At 34.9% G+C, this 18,919-nt stretch overlaps 1 protein-coding gene across 1 annotated transcript; it reads right to left on the reverse strand.

Annotated features, from left to right (window-relative positions):
* Positions 1–1,163: 1,163 nt before the first annotated feature.
* LOC134532104 (cdc42 homolog) lies at positions 1,164–18,619 on the reverse strand. Its single transcript, XM_063368412.1, has 7 exons — positions 18,500–18,619; positions 11,711–11,839; positions 7,768–7,840; positions 7,080–7,189; positions 6,035–6,232; positions 5,091–5,211; positions 1,164–4,238 (listed from the first exon to the last, which is right to left on the reverse strand). Exons 2-6 carry the CDS (start codon positions 11,813–11,815, stop codon positions 5,122–5,124), a joined length of 576 nt encoding a protein of 191 aa, XP_063224482.1. The 5' UTR covers positions 11,816–11,839; positions 18,500–18,619; the 3' UTR covers positions 1,164–4,238; positions 5,091–5,121.
* Between the last annotated feature and the right edge of the window lie 300 nt (positions 18,620–18,919).

Genomic DNA, 18,919 nt, shown 5'->3' on the forward strand with positions numbered 1-18,919 from the left:
CTACACCGCGGCGACGTAGACGAACAGATAAAGGTTATAACTTTTAAAAAGTCTTTAAAAGAAAATTTACACATCAGACAACTTGATACGTATTTCCGTTAATTAAATAAGTGGTAATGTCCGAATAAATATTAGATTTCTACTTTAAAATACATCGTTTTATACAGACAAGTGACCTACACAAAGCACCCTGAATCTAATAGCGGGAGCAAAAACATCATGCAACATTTGCACAATTTTTTTTAAAATTCTAAATATGGGTGCGACGATTATGCGATAAAACAGGGTATCTTTAAAGAAAGACAGCCACGTTTCTGTAAAATTATTCACGATTGATGACAAAATAAATTAAAATCTTTATCAGCAATATAAAACACTTCATTATTTATTCTTGTCACTGTGGAATAGTTGGCAAACTAAAATATTGTAGCACTACATAGGTACATTTGAAAATCTAGTAGAATGGCAAGGAATGGAAGGATTTGTAATTTTTTTTCCCTTAGGGACAAGGTTGCCAACACACGTAACTGCAAACATTATGTACCTTCGATATATACAACACACAGCATTAGCGCTGGTGTCTTTCTATACAATCCTATCTGAACATTTTCTACACCTATGACAGAAGTGATAGTAGATAGACATGTAAAATATAAGTAAATCTTTCACCATGTTAAACTCCACAGATGGAATGAAGTGTTGGAATAGTTGGGTTTTTAATTTTTTTTTTTTTGGCATTTATTGAAATTTGTAAAGCAAACACAAGCAGGAAATAAAAACACTGTCCTGTTTTCAAAATCTGGGTGAATGCAGACCGAATCATGACATTTCCCCATCAAATTACTACCACTGGGAGATTTCCATAACTTTTCCAGGATTTCAAGTGAAAGCCCTGACCTCCCGGGATGCTGACAGCCCAGACTGGACACTACGTAGGTCAATGCAGCACCTACGCAGTAGCGATGTGCGGCCATTCTTTTAGTCAGGAGTAAACATGCACAGTAAGGCATGCGATTGGTTCCCGCCGACCCCACGAGGGCGCGGCCCGTAGTCGCAGCTCCTCCACAGGAGAACACAGCGTCCCCGCTCCGAGAGTTGCGAGGCTCAAAATGCACTCAAGAGAGAAGGAATGTTCCCTACAGCATTTCCAAAATGCTAACACATAGCAAAAAAATTACACTTTTTAATATACAAAAAACTTTTACAACCAAAATTGCACAAACAGTAGCCTTATTGCTCCACTGCAGAATACAACCAAGCAGGGTTTGAAGATCTGACGACTTGGCCACTCACCAACACAACTCAGAACAGTTTCTGTACAACACACTGCCGAATATCATGTACGGGGAAAAAAAATATAGCTAATAAAAATATGCATTTTACATTATGATACACAACTACTGTACAGCTCTGAACTCTAAACCAGTAATAAAAAAAAAGGTTAAAATATTAACTATGGATGCCAATACCACGGGAATTGTCTGCATGCCTTTGTTAAGCCACATTCTAGCATCACATTACCCTTGTTTCCTCCCAGAGTGTACCTTTGCATCCCCCTTATACGTTTATCCATCTTCACTACGAAGACATTACACACACTGTTTGGTTGCCACACGTATATTCTAGTAAAAATCTCTAGTTTGCTATCACAATTACTCAAATGTGCTTTATAAGGTGAACTTTATTTACTGTTTATGGCATCTGCAAAAATTTCCAGCAAACTTAACAAAAACAATCAGAAATTTAGAAAATTTATCTCCCGGACTGGTGAAACTCATGATATATTAAAATAATGATGCTCAGATACGAAAAGGCATTACAGATTCCTAATTTGTTTTGTGTGTTATGATGCCAACCTACAGCCAATGGCGTGTAGGCTGACTGGAAACACCGACATGGTATTGGCATTGCTTGTAACTAATGGCTTCCCTCATGTACTACACCAGAAAGGTATTCAATAATTTTAATTCATGTACAATTTTCTACAAAATTCTTACATTGGCACTGCATGGATCATAACTGTCTGATCACCACAGAAATCAACATGTGCCAATGTGAGAATCACTTCTTCAACCTTTCCTCTCACTAGTGGAAGCGGTTATACAAGGTTACACTGTAAATAAACTACTTTATTTATCTCAAAACAGAACCAGATTATACTGTACCACACTTGAAGAAAACAAGCATCAGTAGAATGGAGCAAAAATAAGTATACTAATTTAATTAATAAATATCTTGTGAAATATATTTGAAAATTTTCTTAACTACCTTTCTTTATATTCTTTAAAAAAAATTTTGAGAAAAAAAAAAAAAAACTTGTACGTTTCTTTATAATTTTTAAACACTGAAGATAAAACTCATAAATAATTGTACTTCAAAACAGTCATGCATATAATAAATGTTTTGGGAAATGAAACAAAAGAAGGTATTTAACCACACGTTTCAATCACAGCTAATAATTAACACACTGCTATGACTGGTATTACTGCATTGCCACGAACATAAAGGCTCTTTACAGTGTTATATTGCATAATCGCCATACTGTTATTTTAAGGCATCAGAACTTTTTTTGCTGGGTGAAGAATACTCTCATTATTTTTTTTTTAAATCCGTTAGATTTAGAGTGCTTTGTGTTGGTGGTAAATACGAATTTACCAAAGATCACAGAACAATTTCCTAGTTGCAATCAGATAGGGAAAAATACAGTGATTACAGCCAAATGTTTCGGTCCGCGATTTTTTCCATAAGATACATAATTTTTTTCCATGTAAGATGTTGCCCAAAAACTTTTGTTTCCCGTATGAAACCATGTTTTTATTTAAGCACTGTTAGGATATTACCATTTACTTATTTAACTAACAGAAATAAAAAGTTTCTAACGTGTAAATTCTCTTATAAAAACCCTTTTCAAACCTCCTAATCTTTATCTGTTTCATAACCACTGTGAAGCATTTATGCAGATGAAAAAATAGCCAAGCACTTGTGGGCATCATACATGTTTGGTTACATTGATACCTGTATAGTGTGTGTACGTAGTCTAACATGGATAGCTCGCTGACTGCATGCTACACGCGCACTCTGTCTTGTGCTGAGTAAACTACATTTGATAGCCCGACCAGCACTCTTCAATGGTTAGTGTGTACTACGAGAGTTATGGGTGTACTACGTTAGTTCCACCTCACGTTTTAAGTTACAGTTTTAGTTATTAATTAAGCTGCAAAATATGTTGAATAATTAATTTTAAATGTTTGGTGTACTTTAGTAAATTTGCTTTTTCATCAAACGTAATTCCCAAGCAAAAAATAAACCTCAACACAATTGACTTTCTTGCATAAAAATTTCACCCATACTTTTCAAACTTGATTTGAGGATGAAATGTGCAACAATTATGCAATAACACACGGTATATTTACAATGCAATGACAAATTGATAATGAAACATTTACGAGAATAAAGATGTATCACGATGATGTACATATACACATGTTACATAAAATTCTAAAGAGTGTGCTACTCTATTTGCATGAAAATAAAATCAACAAACTTGAAGCACAAAGGCAAAACATTCCAAGCACGAACAAGCTTACTAATGAATTGAATACAAACCCATGACTTATTGAAGATTTTAGGCAATGCAGCATACAGAGCAGTCTTCCACATTTCTGCCAACCAACCCAATCAATCTGCAACTGGTGCACAAATCCTGCGATACTCCCTCCAGAAACAATGTAACAGGATGAGAAAACCACGGACACAAGAGATATGCATTATTACAGCGAGTAAAGCTCAGCACAAATTGCGCTGCTAGGAATATCTACGACGAGAGTCTAAGAATTCCAAGGGGAGATACAATTCTACCATTCCTCCACATATGCACACGCAAGTACAAAAACCAAACGGACACTCACACACAACCATGGCAAATATTACAATGTGTTTGAATGATTACTAAGGTTACGTACGAACTGTGGTACAAAGAGTTGTAAATTTCAGTTCTGCTCAAGCCTTTGAGACTTCTTGCGGCTCCGAAGCTACAAGACGCCTCCGACACTCCGATAGTTGGAGGCCAATGTTCGTGGGCGTCCCAGATCCGTCCCCGAGTTCCATGAACCGTTGCCAAGACACTGCATCAGTTCGTTACTCAACCCAGTCTTCGGCACTTCAAAGGCTATTTTATATGTTGCGAGTTAGTATGTGGAGCGCCAATGCCAAAAATTATTACTGCTTCTTGTTTTCATCTGCAACAGAGCAATAAAAGAATCTCCACTGACTTCACAGCATGTAGAGTGATGTGGTGGTAGTACAGTCAAACCTCATTAATATGAATCCACTTAGTAGGAAATTACTGTTTATGCAAATTACTTTCGCAGTCCCAGAAAATGAAGTATGCTTTCCTACTTTATTCGGTACTTTTAATTCAAAATTTCAAAATAGGGTTAGCATGAAATATCAAGTTGCTTTGATCCTTCAAGTTGCTGTTTACACGCATAAATAAACGGTTAATACAAATTTCACTGCCTAGATTCAAATAAATAATCACATTTTTGTAACTATTAAATAAAAATTAAAAAAAAAAAAATTATGTATGTTTTCAACAGTGCAAAAAACACTACGAAAAGTGTAATTAATGGCAAAGTTAGTAACGAATCCATTAAAGATGCAATTTTGTAATCTGAAACCAAAAGTATTACACAAGTCTTTGGAAGTGCACATATGAAGTTTAGATAATCTATGGGAATAAGTTCCAATATTTTATTGTTTGCACGTGTGCCATCACCTCAATTTTAAGTGTGTGTGTTGAGAAATGACTGCAAAATGTAACGATCTTACATCGCAAGTTACAACTAAAATTATCAAAGAAATTGACAACGAAGTAAAAACAAAAACTGTACAGTTCTTCATGATTATCATCCATACAGCTGCACTAACATTCTATTTTATAGAGAATATTGTACATAACTATAGTATTACCTACAGGCACACATTACACTCGGGTAATTGAATGGTTAAGCGCATGTAAGGATAAACTCAACACAATGTGCATATTTAGCAAACCGTTAAAAACTAACACAGCGCCAGGTAAGACGAACCTGCTCCGTTAGGCGTGGGGAACCTCATAGTTTACAGGATGACACACTTTCTCCTCTTGACGGGTTCCGGGGGCTCCAGCGCGGCCAGTATTGCCTCGTCGAACACGTTCTTCAGTCCTTTCTGCAACACAGCACACGGCACATGGCACACAACACTATAAACAAATCTGAATTTCAGCATAACAGCAGATTGCAAGTTGAATCCACACATTATTGAAGTCGCCACGAATAAACATATGCCGATTTCTGCGTTATTTATTTCTGAAAACATGCTTTTATTATCCAAGAATTTTATTTGATTAAAATCTTAAATGGCAAAGGCCTTTGTCTGGGCTCGGAGTGTCGAAAGTGGACTGTGTTTCGTTATGAAATCGCAGCAACGCGCAAACAATGAACCAACCACGGCTGTGCCATGCGTAACTGGTTCTTCACGTAGGCGCCATCCACAGCAGCCCGTGTAGTCGGGAAAGCAGGACGTTGAAACAACATTTAAAGGAGTTGGCCCAGACAAGCCTTTGTTCCACTTGATGTAAGCTTTTGGACATACGCCATTGCTTAGCACATGTGTCTGTAGAAGAAAACTACAAAAAAACATAAATGACAAAAAACACAAATTAACCAAAAATAATTTTTGTGCTGTCATCATTTGTGGGAGATTTTTTGTTCTGTTAGTCCATTTCTCTTTGTTTTTCTTTGTTTGTTGACCATATTCCTGTTGTGGAGTATTGTGTGGTGTTAAATCCTGACAACAGCAATTTTTTGCTTAATTTGTGTTTTTCGTCAGTGTTTTTTTGTAGTTTTCTTCTACAGACACACATGTGATAAGCAAGGGCGTATGTCCAAAAGCTTACATCAAGTCATGCACTCCCATTGCACAAATCTTTCAAAGATAAAGCCTTTGTTCCACCAGGACAGCTGACATGCAAGTTTGGCCGAGTGCTGACCTGCGTGAGGGCGGAGCACTCGACGTACTTGACGGCCTTCAGCTCCTTGGCCAGCTTCTCGCCCTGCTCGAACGTGATTGGCTTCTGCTTGTTCTTCGCCAGCTTCTCTATGGTGGCGGCGTCGTCTCGCAGGTCTATCTGCGTGCCCACCAGCAGGAAGGGCGTCTTCTGGCAGTGGTGCGTGATCTCGGGCACCCACTGCAACCGGCAACACACTCCGCCGTTCGGGCCGACGTCGACACAAGGGCAACATCCGGGACTCAAACTCAATAGTTCGATACTCAATTCAAATATTTCAATTATTTGTTATATTTAGATACAGTAGGTTCGACTTATGAAAATTCAAATGAAAACAACAGTCTATAACAAGTAACCAAATAATCAGCGATAGTTAACATACATGTTATGTGTATTTCTCTCATCTTCATTTTAATATATTTTGCATAAATTTTAATTTCTGGACTCCTGTGGAGTGTAAAATAAACAACATAAGTGTGTTTGAATTTGTTTTACAAAAAATAGTGGTGGGGTCAGATCCCAATTTTCTCAAATCCAAATCTCTTGATTCGAATCCCAAACAATTATCTTAAATATAAGCCTCAAATCTGAATCTACGTCTCAAAGGTCAAGAAATGAAAAATAACTTCGGTGTGGTAACATTCAAACCTTTGATGGTTGTTTCGCACTAAGTTTTCAGAATCTATACATATTGTAATTTTATTTATATAACTGTGTGTTTAAAGTACACTATCTTGACGAATGGTAACAGGAAAAATAAACCTACACTACAATTGGTGAAAATGGTTGGCAAATAGCTACATTAAAAATACTAAAAAAAAATTGTTTAGAATGGTTACTTATATTTAAAATATTACAAAATAGTAATAGGTGAGGTTTAAACCGCTACCTTTTAAATTCATATTTCACAGTATTCCTTTATGTATCCATCCCAACATAACACATGCTATTCTTCATTTACCTAACCTATACATCTGTTAAACAGGTGACCTTGTGATTAACCACATGAACGGCCACGAGAGCTCACCTTTTCCTTAACATTTTCAAAAGACGACGGCGAGACAACGGAAAAACAAACTAAGAAAACGTCGGTTTGCGGGTAGCTGAGGGGACGCAGCCGGTCATAGTCTTCCTGACCTGCAGAACACACACACTACACTCAGTACAAAGCTCACAGGAATCTTACTGTAGGACAGTTTCAAAATATGTACATAGTTTCCACTGTTTATAAGCACAAAGGATAAAAAGATTGATTGAATTAAAATGGTTCTGAAAAAAAAAAGTGTTATCATTAATACACAAATGTCACACTGCAAAGCAATATTATTAACGCTGAGCACATTCAGGGTTGCTACAACTTGGAATTACAAAATTCCGTTTTTTCCAGTTTTTTTCAGACCAAAAGAACACGTTTCCCTGACCTCCCAGACAAGACAGACAGTGTGGAAGTACTCTTTCTCCGCATATTTTTTTTATTTTTAAAGTTTACAACTAAATTTTTACATTGCTCTTGTCAAAATTATCATCAATAATCCCTACCCATATTTTCTAGAATCGTTGATAGTAATCGCTAGTAATTACGATACGTAACTCAGCATCTCTAAACTAAGTCGTGAAAGTTGACAGATTTAACCGCCAGCAGGTTTAACTGCACGACTGTATCCACACGACAACTGTCACACAGGCGCGCGGCACGACTAGCAGACAGCACTCACCGGCCGTGTCGAACAAGCCCAGCGTGTAGGGCTCTCCGCCGATCATCACAGTCACAGCATAGTTGTCAAACACCTGCAGCACACACACCACAGACCTGTCATGCAGTACTGCCAACTTTCCGGCACATCCGTCAGTAATCGTACTAATGCATGAATGAAAAACACAGAAATCAAGCACGGTTAAGTTCACGTCAGATACTAGTCTAAAAAAATAACACAAACGGTAATGAGCAAATTCATCAAGTAGTAGTTTAAAACACTACACAAGTGTAAACAAACAACTTAATCAGAATTTATATTAATATTAAATGTTTACAAAAGGCATGCCTATGTCATTTGATACTGCCAGAATTGCATGCAGAGTATCTTGAATCTCCTTGGGATTATATATATGTATATATATATTAAAATATAAATAGCACACTTAAAGCTAAAATGGATGCAACCAAACTGCAATACACCAATATCATTGTGCTATATATGATGCCGCAGAGCATTTATTTATTATTAGAAAAAAACTGATACAACATTTTTGACGTCATATGAATTTTCTCTGTTCCCGTAATATGTAATTCCATAAATGGCATCTAAATGAGCCATGATTGCAGGAAATCCTTAGTAATTGGCAGCACTGCATCAGGGACTGAACCCTGCTCCTCAAGATAACTGACCGACACTCGGTTATCACAACTATAAATCTGATAAGACACTATTGGGAAATAAAATCTACATCAAGCAACTAACTAATGCAACTATTGCAATGCACTTTCACAGAAAGTTTGGGAGTAAGAATGGAAAAAATAATATCTACCCTTTTCAGATTTTAAGAATTATTTAGCTGAATTTGATAACTACTAACGGGGACGCACCACAACGCTGAATGCCAAATTTACCACAACGCCGACAGCTAGCAAACTGCTGTGTACCACAACGCCGAAAAATATCATTGCAGGACTGCCAAAAGGTTAGGTTAGACTAGGTTAGGTTAGGCTAGGTTAGGTTATATTATGCTAGGTTAGGTTAGGCTAGGATAGGCTAGGTTAGTTAGGTTATATTACGCTAGGTTAGGTTAGGTAAGGTTAGGTTTGATTGTGGTATTTCGGCGTTAAGGTACATTTAAGAAACACACACAAATTCATTCAGTTTGGTATTTGAGGGTTGTGGAACACAGCAGTTTTCTAGCTGTCGGCGTTGTGGTCAATTTTGACATTCGGCGTTATGGTATTTCTGCGTTGTGGTAACGACCCACTATTAACCTCTAAGGTTATGAGAGTATGATGGCTAGCAACGAACAATCAAACCATAACAGAAGGCATTTAAGTGAGAAACACTAACAAAAGGTGACAGATGTAATCATTGCAATGATCGAGTTGCATTACGTGCAGCTAAATGAAGATGATACTAAAAAGTAAATTTCATGATCCAGGGGTTCCACACACTCTTACTTTAGCTGATTGCCCATGCCCATCTAACAATTTTTCCTAGCATCATTGGTCTATCTAGTGATATAAAAAACACACCACAATACAGATAACTATGAAAACAATAAGTCAACAAACATACAAAATTGACTACAAAATGTTTTCCTGCACAATATAATATTTGCACTGCTTTTTTGTTCCACACTATGTAACCAAAACTGCCAGCCTGACAAAAAAAAAAGTTAAAAATTTGTTTAGTTCTATTTTAAAACAATACTTTATCAATTATGATTAAGCTGACAGCCATAGATATTTTAATCAAGCTCAAAATTAATGCACAGTTGTTTGTGTCCTATATGTTTAGTTAACATTAATAAAAATCTTAATTGGATTACAAACAGTACACGACTATCACCAAAATACATTTGGTTTTAATACATTAAGAAATTACACAGTATGGAAAAATCCTGATACCGTCAGTTGGGGTGAAGGTGACCAGATTTCATCTTCATAATGAATTTTTGCTAACAAATTTTAATATGTTTATTTATCTAACTATGTACGTGTATAGATCTATACTTGTTTTTTGAAATGCTGTCATTGAAAGAAAAAATTACTAATATTTTAATGATTTTTTAAATTTTTTTATGTAATTGGTCATGTTCACCCCCAGTGGGGTGAATGTGACCATTAAGTTTAATTTCATTGTAATATTCACCTTGCTAGTGTTAGGGTTAAGTTGACTACATTATATGTAAGAGAAACACCAAAAAAATTATTTTGAGAAAAAAAAATCTTATTTTGAATTTTTACTCTGTAATAAAAAATATATAAACAATAAATTTAGAACAAAATAAAGTGTTATTTATTTAGACTGCCAATAATGAAAATTCAAGTGAACAGATTTATTTACCTACCTATCAATAGTTAAGGTAACTTCATTTAAACTACTTGTGCACTAAACTGGAAAATAATTAAATTGATATTTTACAAACATTATCAGTTTGGCTATTCCAGAATATGACTGATGGTTATTTCCTAAAATAGAGGAACAGTTCAAGTTATGAAAACAGCCAATAACCAAAAAATATATATTTATAGGTATAATAAACCATTTAACTGATATATGAAGTAAAACTTACAATAATAGAAAAAATAGACCAAATAACCACAGGTAAGCTACTAGAAATAACAATTGAAACTATATGTTAGTAAACATTGAACTGCATTTCCATTCTAGTTCATTCTGCTATCACTTTTTCTTGGAACACATAATGGCCTCGTTTGTTTAGTTTATAAGGAGGCTGAACTGTTTTCTGAATTAGACTCTTCTCAACATAAATTACTAGACATTGGGGTGAACATGACTATGTGGTCATCTTCACCCCAAAATGCTAACGAAACTGCACAGTTTCAATAAAATTAGTTTACCTTAGAAATTTTTATTTATTTGGCATTTTTTATTATTTACTTATTCTTCTATCCTCTCAAATCAGCAAACATAGCAATTTTATTTGCAATTATTTTTTTATTACACTTGGCAGTAATAAAGTTTTAGCAACATTATTAATCATAACAAATAGTTCTTGGTTTTTATTTGTTTATAAATTTCTGTCTAAAATTGTAAATTCAGTCCCAAAATTACTTCTTTTAAGAGAAACTCTTCTAGATTTTAAACATAACCACATAATATTTTATCTTCATTGCCTGGATTGTGTCAGGCCAATAAAACAAATTTCAAAAAAATGGTCAACTTCACCCCACTGGTCAACTTCACCCCAACTGACGGTACGTCTTGTCCTTAAGGGGGTGCCTCCCATTACAGGTCAAAATTTTATATTTACAGTAATTATAGATAAACTTGTAGACCTTTTCAATTGTTTAACTTTCACGAAATGAAAAAAACATATACAGCGCATACTTTTTGCATAATTAGCTGCCAAAGTTACATTTTTAACGTTTTTGGGTTGTACAAATAAGGGGAATTTAATTTATTGAAAAAATAAAACTTTTTAGGTTTAACTGCAATGTCACTGGCTACTTACAAGAAATGGTTTGAATTTCTTTCAAAAAATATTAATTAATTTTACCTGGCATTTCAAAATTCTCACTTTTGTTACAGTTTTGACAGCCAAGAAACATTAAATGAGTTTTGTGATAGAAATGCAAACCATATCATGAAGTAGCCAGTGGCATTGCAGTTAAACATAAAAAGTTTCAGTTCTGCAATAAATTAAATTCTCCTTATTTGTACAACTCAAAAAAGTTAAAAATGTAACTTTGGCAGCTAATTATGCAAAACATATGCGCTGTATATATTCTTCATTTTGTGGAAGTTAAACAATTGAAAAAGTCTAAAAGTTGATCCTTGATTAATATAAATGTAAAATCATGACTTGAAATGGGAGGCACCCCCTTAATATTGACAATTCCCCTGTGTTTCCCATGTGTTGAAGACACCTTTACGATACCCCAGAGTTCTTCCTGCCTGACGTCTGGCAACACTGTGCTCGGAGACTCACCGTGGGCACGTACTCCGACGGGAACTTGTTGGTGGTGTAGGATATGAGGAGGCACGTTTTACCAACTGCCCCATCCCCGACCACCACACACTTTATTGTTTGCATCGTATCCGTGTTTATGGTTTGTATCTGGAACAACAACCAGGCGCACTCAGCATTAAGAGAGAACTACCCTCACAACTTTCGTAGCATCAAGAGAGAACTACTCTCACAACTTTCGTAGCATCAACTACGCTCACAACTTTCATAGCATCAAGAGAGAATTACGCTCACAACTTTCGTAGCATCAAGAGAGAACTACGCTCACAACTTTCGTAGCATCAAGAGAGAACTAATCTCACAACTTTTGTAGCATCTACTACGCTCACAACTTTCATAGCATCAAGAGAGAACTATGCTCACAACTTTCGTAGCATCAAGAGAGAACTACTCTCTCAACTTTTGTAGCATCGAGAGAGAACTACTCTTACAACTTTCGTAACTTTTAACTATCATAACTGATGGTAAATAGTTAAATATTTTACAGTTTTATACAAATATAAATTTATTTTTGAAGTTTAAAAATGTCATTGTTTTTATTTCATACCTTCAAAACGTAAAAGTTAATACATTGCATGATCCTGTATACATTTCTTCTTTTGTACATGATGCTTGCTGTACTAATTTAGTACATCGAAATATTCTTGGATGTAACACACCAATGAATTATGATTGTAAAATGTATTAAAAAAAAAAAAAAAAAGACAAATTTGTATTGTGATATTTCTGTCTTTGTTTGGCTAGGATCTTTCAACACACCAAATTAAAATAGCAAGAATCATGTACCACAGGATCAATATGTACACAATCATGCCATCAGGATCAGGGGATAAACTTGGACATGCAATGCGGAAAAATTACCAGTTAATATCCTGCACACAAGGCTACACAACCTGAGTAATTTTGTAGTTGGTTATTTATAAAAATAAAATATTATGAATTAGCTTTCTTTGACACCAAGCATTGGCCCATTTCATTAGCATGTTTGGTCAATCTTATGAACAACTCATTGAAAGTTAAGTCATTATCAACTTCAACAGACTGCGGTCAGACCAGGAATACCAAAGGAACTGGCCAAAGCCTTCAGCAAGGATCCAGCTCAGCATTTGCACTTGTTTGTGCTACTTTACTATCCCACAAAAATATTAAAAATATTAAAAAAAAAAAAAAAAAAAAAAAGCTCTTTTTGACGTGATAACGTCTTATAAATCGATGAACGCCGGCTGCACGCACAAAAATTGTCACGTTCCGCCTGAGCTGAGCGTGCAAGGACCGGCCAACCACCGTGCGAGAAAATCTTCTATAATATCAAACAGATTAAGGCGGGCTTTTTAACTCATTGTTCGTGATTATATTTAAACAAATTATTTAAATTAAATTTGCAAAAACTGTAAATAATATTTGAAAATGATAAAGTATGCAATTTTTCATCAATGTTTTCTTATGATGTTATCACGTAAAATTATCGTCCGTAAACCGACTTTACAAACATCCCCCCACCACCCCTTTTTAACAACACAACAGTGTTTCCCAAAGCTTGAGCACAAACATGGTGCAGCATTCAATTCACGAGGTATTGAAAACAAGCAGTTAAAAACATAGAGTAGGCAGCCCTTCGCTCGCTCCAAGAAACAGCGTGGCACGAAAGATATAAAAAATAGGAAAAATAAGAAAATTGGGTTTCAATTGATCACAACTTCACTGGATTAGTAACAAACACTGGAAACACCCAAAAGCACTACTATTTAAAAAATTTTCTCATTCCCCCACTACCCAACAAACATTTCTGAAAAACAAACAGCATGACATTTCTCGTTTTGATAATGTCGTCACAAATCATGCCACAAATTTTTCAAATAATCTTTGATAAATCAATGGAAGAATAGTTTATGAAAATTTGCCAATAACTACTAGGACTACATTGTCAGGTAATGTAAACCATTAGCCATTAAGATATGATACCAGGGGTGGGGTGGTTGTGTGTGTGTATAAATTTGGACATGCACAGTAAAACTTATTCTATGTCAGTTGCAGAACAAATTGTATATCATTGCCAAACCATAGTACACAAGCAAATATCTATATATCCATGTATCATAGTGATGAGGGAATGCACCCAAACTTTTAATCCAGGATATAATGCAAATGGGCATAAGGCAAAAAATTTAAGAGGTACTTTGGCATTCATCAACATTTGTCTCAAAGATGCTGTATATGAATAATTTTAACATAGGCTCCATATTAAGAATTTTGTGGCAAATTATATAAAATGTTTAAAAAAACTGACAAGTATTTATACTTCAGACAATAATAAAATTATAGCAAGATAATGTTTCTTGCAATTGTATGTGAGATGTGCTAGTCTACTGTTGTGGCATTACATTATGTAGGCCCTACAGCCCTTTTAGAGTGTTACTGTAACTTCGGATGAGTAGAGACCGGAAAAATTCGCGGATTCATTTCACGACAGCCTAAAATTCATTTAGTTACACCTCGGTGCTGCCTCTGCTATTGGCTCACAACTCACCTGGACGACTCTGGGCCAGTGAGAAACACTCAACCGAAGGTGTGTCAAACCACAGGCCGATACATTGGGGCACCTTCACAAGACAGCAGCCAATGAGAGGGTGACATTTGACCGAGTGTACTTAAAACGGTAAATATTTACAATCGCGGTAGATGCCAAAAAAAATGCTAAAAATCTGAAAATACTTTTATTCTGTGCCCTTTCACTTCCTCTTTTCAAAACAACCGGCGGAGGTAAGAAATTCCAAATACTTTAGGAGATATCGAATTTTTTAATTTCATCATATGTAGAGTCGCGGTAGATGCCAAAAAAAATGCTAAAAATCTGAAAATACTTTTATTCTGTGCTCTTTCACTTCCTCTTTTCAAATCAACTGGCGGAGATAAGAAATTCCAAATACTTTAGGAGATATCGAATTTTTAAATTTTCATCACAATACCTGTGAATTCAGGCGACCACCATTGTTTCTTGTTTACGAGATGAGTATGATTTTTTTTTCCGCGACGTAGGTGAACGACTACATTGTTGCTTGTTTAGGAGTATCTATTAACATCTGAAAATACTTTTATTATAGTTATGTTATGTTAGGTTAGCTACATTAAAAAACTTTAAAACACTATGGGTAGTTAGTTAGGTTAGTATAGCTACATTAAAATAAACAGAGAAATATAAATATTAATAAATAAAACCGAGGTTGGCCGAAGGTAAATGGTTCGGGTGTAATCGGATGAGGCAAAATGCCTTTGCTTGTATTTCGTTGACTGAGAGCAGGTCCAGAGACACCGAGGGAGGAAAGATATGTCGCGCTCAGGGTCGTGTCTCATCCGTAAGTTTGCAGTGTGCATTTACTCTCTATTTCCAATGCACGATACCTACCATTAGCGCTGTTCCGTTTTCAGTGTACTCTGTTGCCAGATGTGTGTCATTGAGCATCACAGTTTTAGATACAACTTTACAATGTACCTAATAAAAATATTTTTTATAACTATTCCACATCACACATTCAAGTTCATCCCTTTGATCCTAATGGCATGATTGTAAATATATTGATCCTGTGGTGCATTAAGAATGCTGGACATAACAAAAACTTGAATATCACAATAGACGTACAAACATATGTCACAGGCATTGTGGAAATATTTTCTTGCATATAAATTTTTGGATCATAGTTCATTTTATATCACAAGTTTTTGTTGTCCAGGATTTTTCAACGTACTAAATTAAAACCGCAAGCATCATGTACCACAGGATCATGCCACAAAGGATCAAGGGATTAACTTAAATACTGTACACAACATCAGTACAGTATACAGAAACTTTATTATTGTTTTTCCGCTACCTAATAACCATTTTGCCGCATTATGTGTGTGTTATTTAGATCCTAATTATTTCGAGTATTTGTTTTGTTCTGTTATGAAACTGTTTTATTTACATTTTTATAACAATTTGCATGTTTATTTAACACACATTATTTTATTTTGGACTGGTACTTTTTTTTACAGCATTTTGTATTTGGCATGATGTGATAGGCCGCTACTTCCGCAACACAACGTTCAAAGATTTGATTGTATGAATCCTCTGAACGTCTGGCCCGTTGGATCATGGGAATTCAAATACTGTAAAAAGTCAGATAGTCCAGGATAGAAGTAACTGGCATCACCTGGCCAACATCTGGACCATTTCACGCTAAAAGTCTGCAGAAAAGTAAAAACTTTTGTGTTTGTGCGACACACAAACTTCCGAGTGATAGTTGTGCGGGTTTGTGTGATGTGTGCATTAAATGCCATGGCTTTAAGAGCGTTTTTACCTACGTTCCAGACAGAAGCATCAACCAGGTAGGCCATATCGGTACATACAAGTGTCTTAGGTACAAAAACGCTGTCTCGTTCTAAGAAACTTCCTGTGTGTTTTGGAAGTCGAAACTTGTTAATAGGTGTGCCTATGAACTATATATTGGCAGTGTTATTATATGAGATTTGTATGTAGTATATTTATTTTACTGCCATCCTAAAATCACAACTAAGGTTTACATTCCAATGGTCTAGCTATACTGGCCCACCGCAAAATAAACTTGCTGTAAACTTAAATTTGTAAACATTTTTAACAGAACTTGTCAAGTTCATTTTATTTAAGTGAAAACCATTATTTTTGATGAGTCTATGGACTTTAGTCTCTAATCACAGCCATCATATTGACATCTCTAGATAGACATTTTTTCAGCCAATACCTTATTTTATCAGGATAAAACTAGAAAAGACTTAAAAACTGTTTTTTCTTGCTTATTTACTACAAAATTCAATACTGTTATATATATATATATATATATATATATATATATATATAATTTCTTATCTCCGCCGGGTTTAATGAAAAGAGAAAGATAAAGAGCATATAATAAAAGTATTTTCGGATTTCTAACATTTTTTTCCGCAAATACTGCCCAACTACATATTTACCTGCTTTTTTTCCTTTTTTTCTTTCTATTTTCTTTTATTTGAATTTTTACTAACTAACTTAATTATTATTTTCAGTAAAATGCCACCAAAAAAATCGAATCTCACTCAGCCACAGCAACGCGTGGCCGGATCTGCTAGTACTGTTATATAAGTGAGTTTGCAAGTGTTATTGTTTTTCTCAATGTATGAGCCAAGACAAGTGTTTATGTTTTGTTATACATATTTTCTTTATTATTTTTTTCAATATATCTTAAAATGCTTTATGATTTAATTGATAATGGTGGCCAGGCCTTGAAACCTGGTAATATTTTGCACTGAAAAACTATATATATGTACTGAAGAGTGTTTTAATGCAGTTGTCAATAGTAAATATTGTGAATGAAATCAAGTTGGTTTAATATCAGCGGTGCAAGTAGCAAGTATAAAGGTTAAGATAGTTAATTATGTTAAACGTAAGTGGAGTTAATAAGAAAACTTAAGTAATAAAAAGAAAAATTAGGCAACGAACAAGTAGAAATTGTAAATGAACTACGTAACATTTTTATGGGCGACGTAAAAGTAAAGATGACAGTTAAAAGAGTTTGACAATTGGTTCATATTGTCAATATGTAGAATAATGTGTATGAAAGAAATAAGCATAGGCTATGTGTTAAATAAAAGGGTGGATTGTACGAGTACTCGAGTCCCTAATGTGCATCCAAACCTAAGAACCAATCATCGACAGGTATGTTTTCTTTGCGGTATTGAGGCAAGGAGCACCAATTTGTAATATGCAGTAGCAGGTAACCTGACGTGAAAAAGGAATTCTCATTACGTTTGATACACGTGATATTGTGTGTTAAGAGTTGGTTACAACATTACAACACTTATGTTCATATGCGTAAAGCAAGGGTAATAGGAACGTTTTGGGTAGAGAATATTAAACGCAAAAATTTTTTATGTAATTTACTTTACAAAATAATAGTTTGTGGGTAGGCTATCGAAATGTAGACAAAAGTACATACCGTCTAACACATATTGCGATACTAGTATTAAATGGGAAATAACGTTCCGATCTACACTACAAGGCTAGTTTAAGTCCGAGAATGAAAAGAACAAGTTAACAGTTTAATATTCACTGAAAGCTGAAACTGGAATGCTTGCCACACACAAGTAAAATAAAAGTAATACTATTGACATTCTGTAGTAATTGTTTCAAACGTGGTTGGTTCACACAAATTTTTACACGATTTCTAACATCATCGCATTCAGATTTTTTTTATCGTATAGTAGACTACATCCGGCAGTTTTTATTAATGCTTTATGAATATTGCTGCAACTTTCGTAATTAAGGGTGGAGACTTCATTGTAGAAATGAATCGTGTGTCGAACACATCGATTACTAAAGAAGTTGACAACTCAGGTTAAAATATGCGTTGACACCACTTGTACCTGGATATTTTGATGCGTCAGAATAGTGAGTGGCAAGGTAATAATTATACTAAAAATAGCACAGAATTGCCATTACTTTATGGTTCATTCAAATAACTGCAATTCACAACACCCTTTAATACTGTAAACTTGTAATGAGTATTAATTAATGGCAAATAACTAATAAATAGTTCACAAAAGAAGCCATTTTGATACTAACCAATTACAATAACACGAATAAGCTGCTTAATTCAGACAAGTTATTCACGCAAATAAATGACACTGATTTCATAACATTACTTGATACGTACAAAGTAAGGTATAAATATCATTTGTCAAATACAATTCAATACTTACAAAATACTGGGCGTCAACGGGAACCCAACAGATTCTTTCGCCTTCTTCTACGTATTATAGCGCTACCTACAGAGAATTTTTTGAATTAATGAATGCACTGCTCATTGCTTGGCTTCGATTCTATCATGCGACCATAACAATAGAAATGCTAAAGATTCAGTCAAAATACCGCCAAATTTTTCCTTCCAACTCTTATCCAATTAAGTTGGTCAAATAAATTAAATAACTATGACGACATTGAAAAGGCCCTAGTGTAGTCTTGTTGGTTTGACATATTGCATTACTTGACTATCCATTCAACATTACTAAATAAAATTGATTATATAACTAAAGCGGAAATGATTATATTTTAGGTCGTTGGTAGCAACACATCTAAAAAATAAAAGAAAAAAGACACTTAGAAGATTAAATCTGGGGTCA

The sequence above is a fragment of the Bacillus rossius genome, chromosome 5 (assembly GCF_032445375.1).
Source record: "Bacillus rossius redtenbacheri isolate Brsri chromosome 5, Brsri_v3, whole genome shotgun sequence".
Lineage (NCBI taxonomy): Eukaryota > Metazoa > Arthropoda > Insecta > Phasmatodea > Bacillidae > Bacillus > Bacillus rossius.

Coding starts and splice junctions, on each gene's coding strand:
- LOC134532104 (XM_063368412.1), bottom strand. CDS start 11,815: ATGCAAACAATAAAGTGTGTGGTGGTCGGGGATGGGGCAGTTGGTAAA. Junction 7,841..11,710: donor CGTCGGAGTACGTGCCCACG/GTGAGTCTCCGA, acceptor TGTGTGCTGCAG/GTGTTTGACAACTATGCTGT. Junction 7,190..7,767: donor GGGCTTGTTCGACACGGCCG/GTGAGTGCTGTC, acceptor TGTGTTCTGCAG/GTCAGGAAGACTATGACCGG.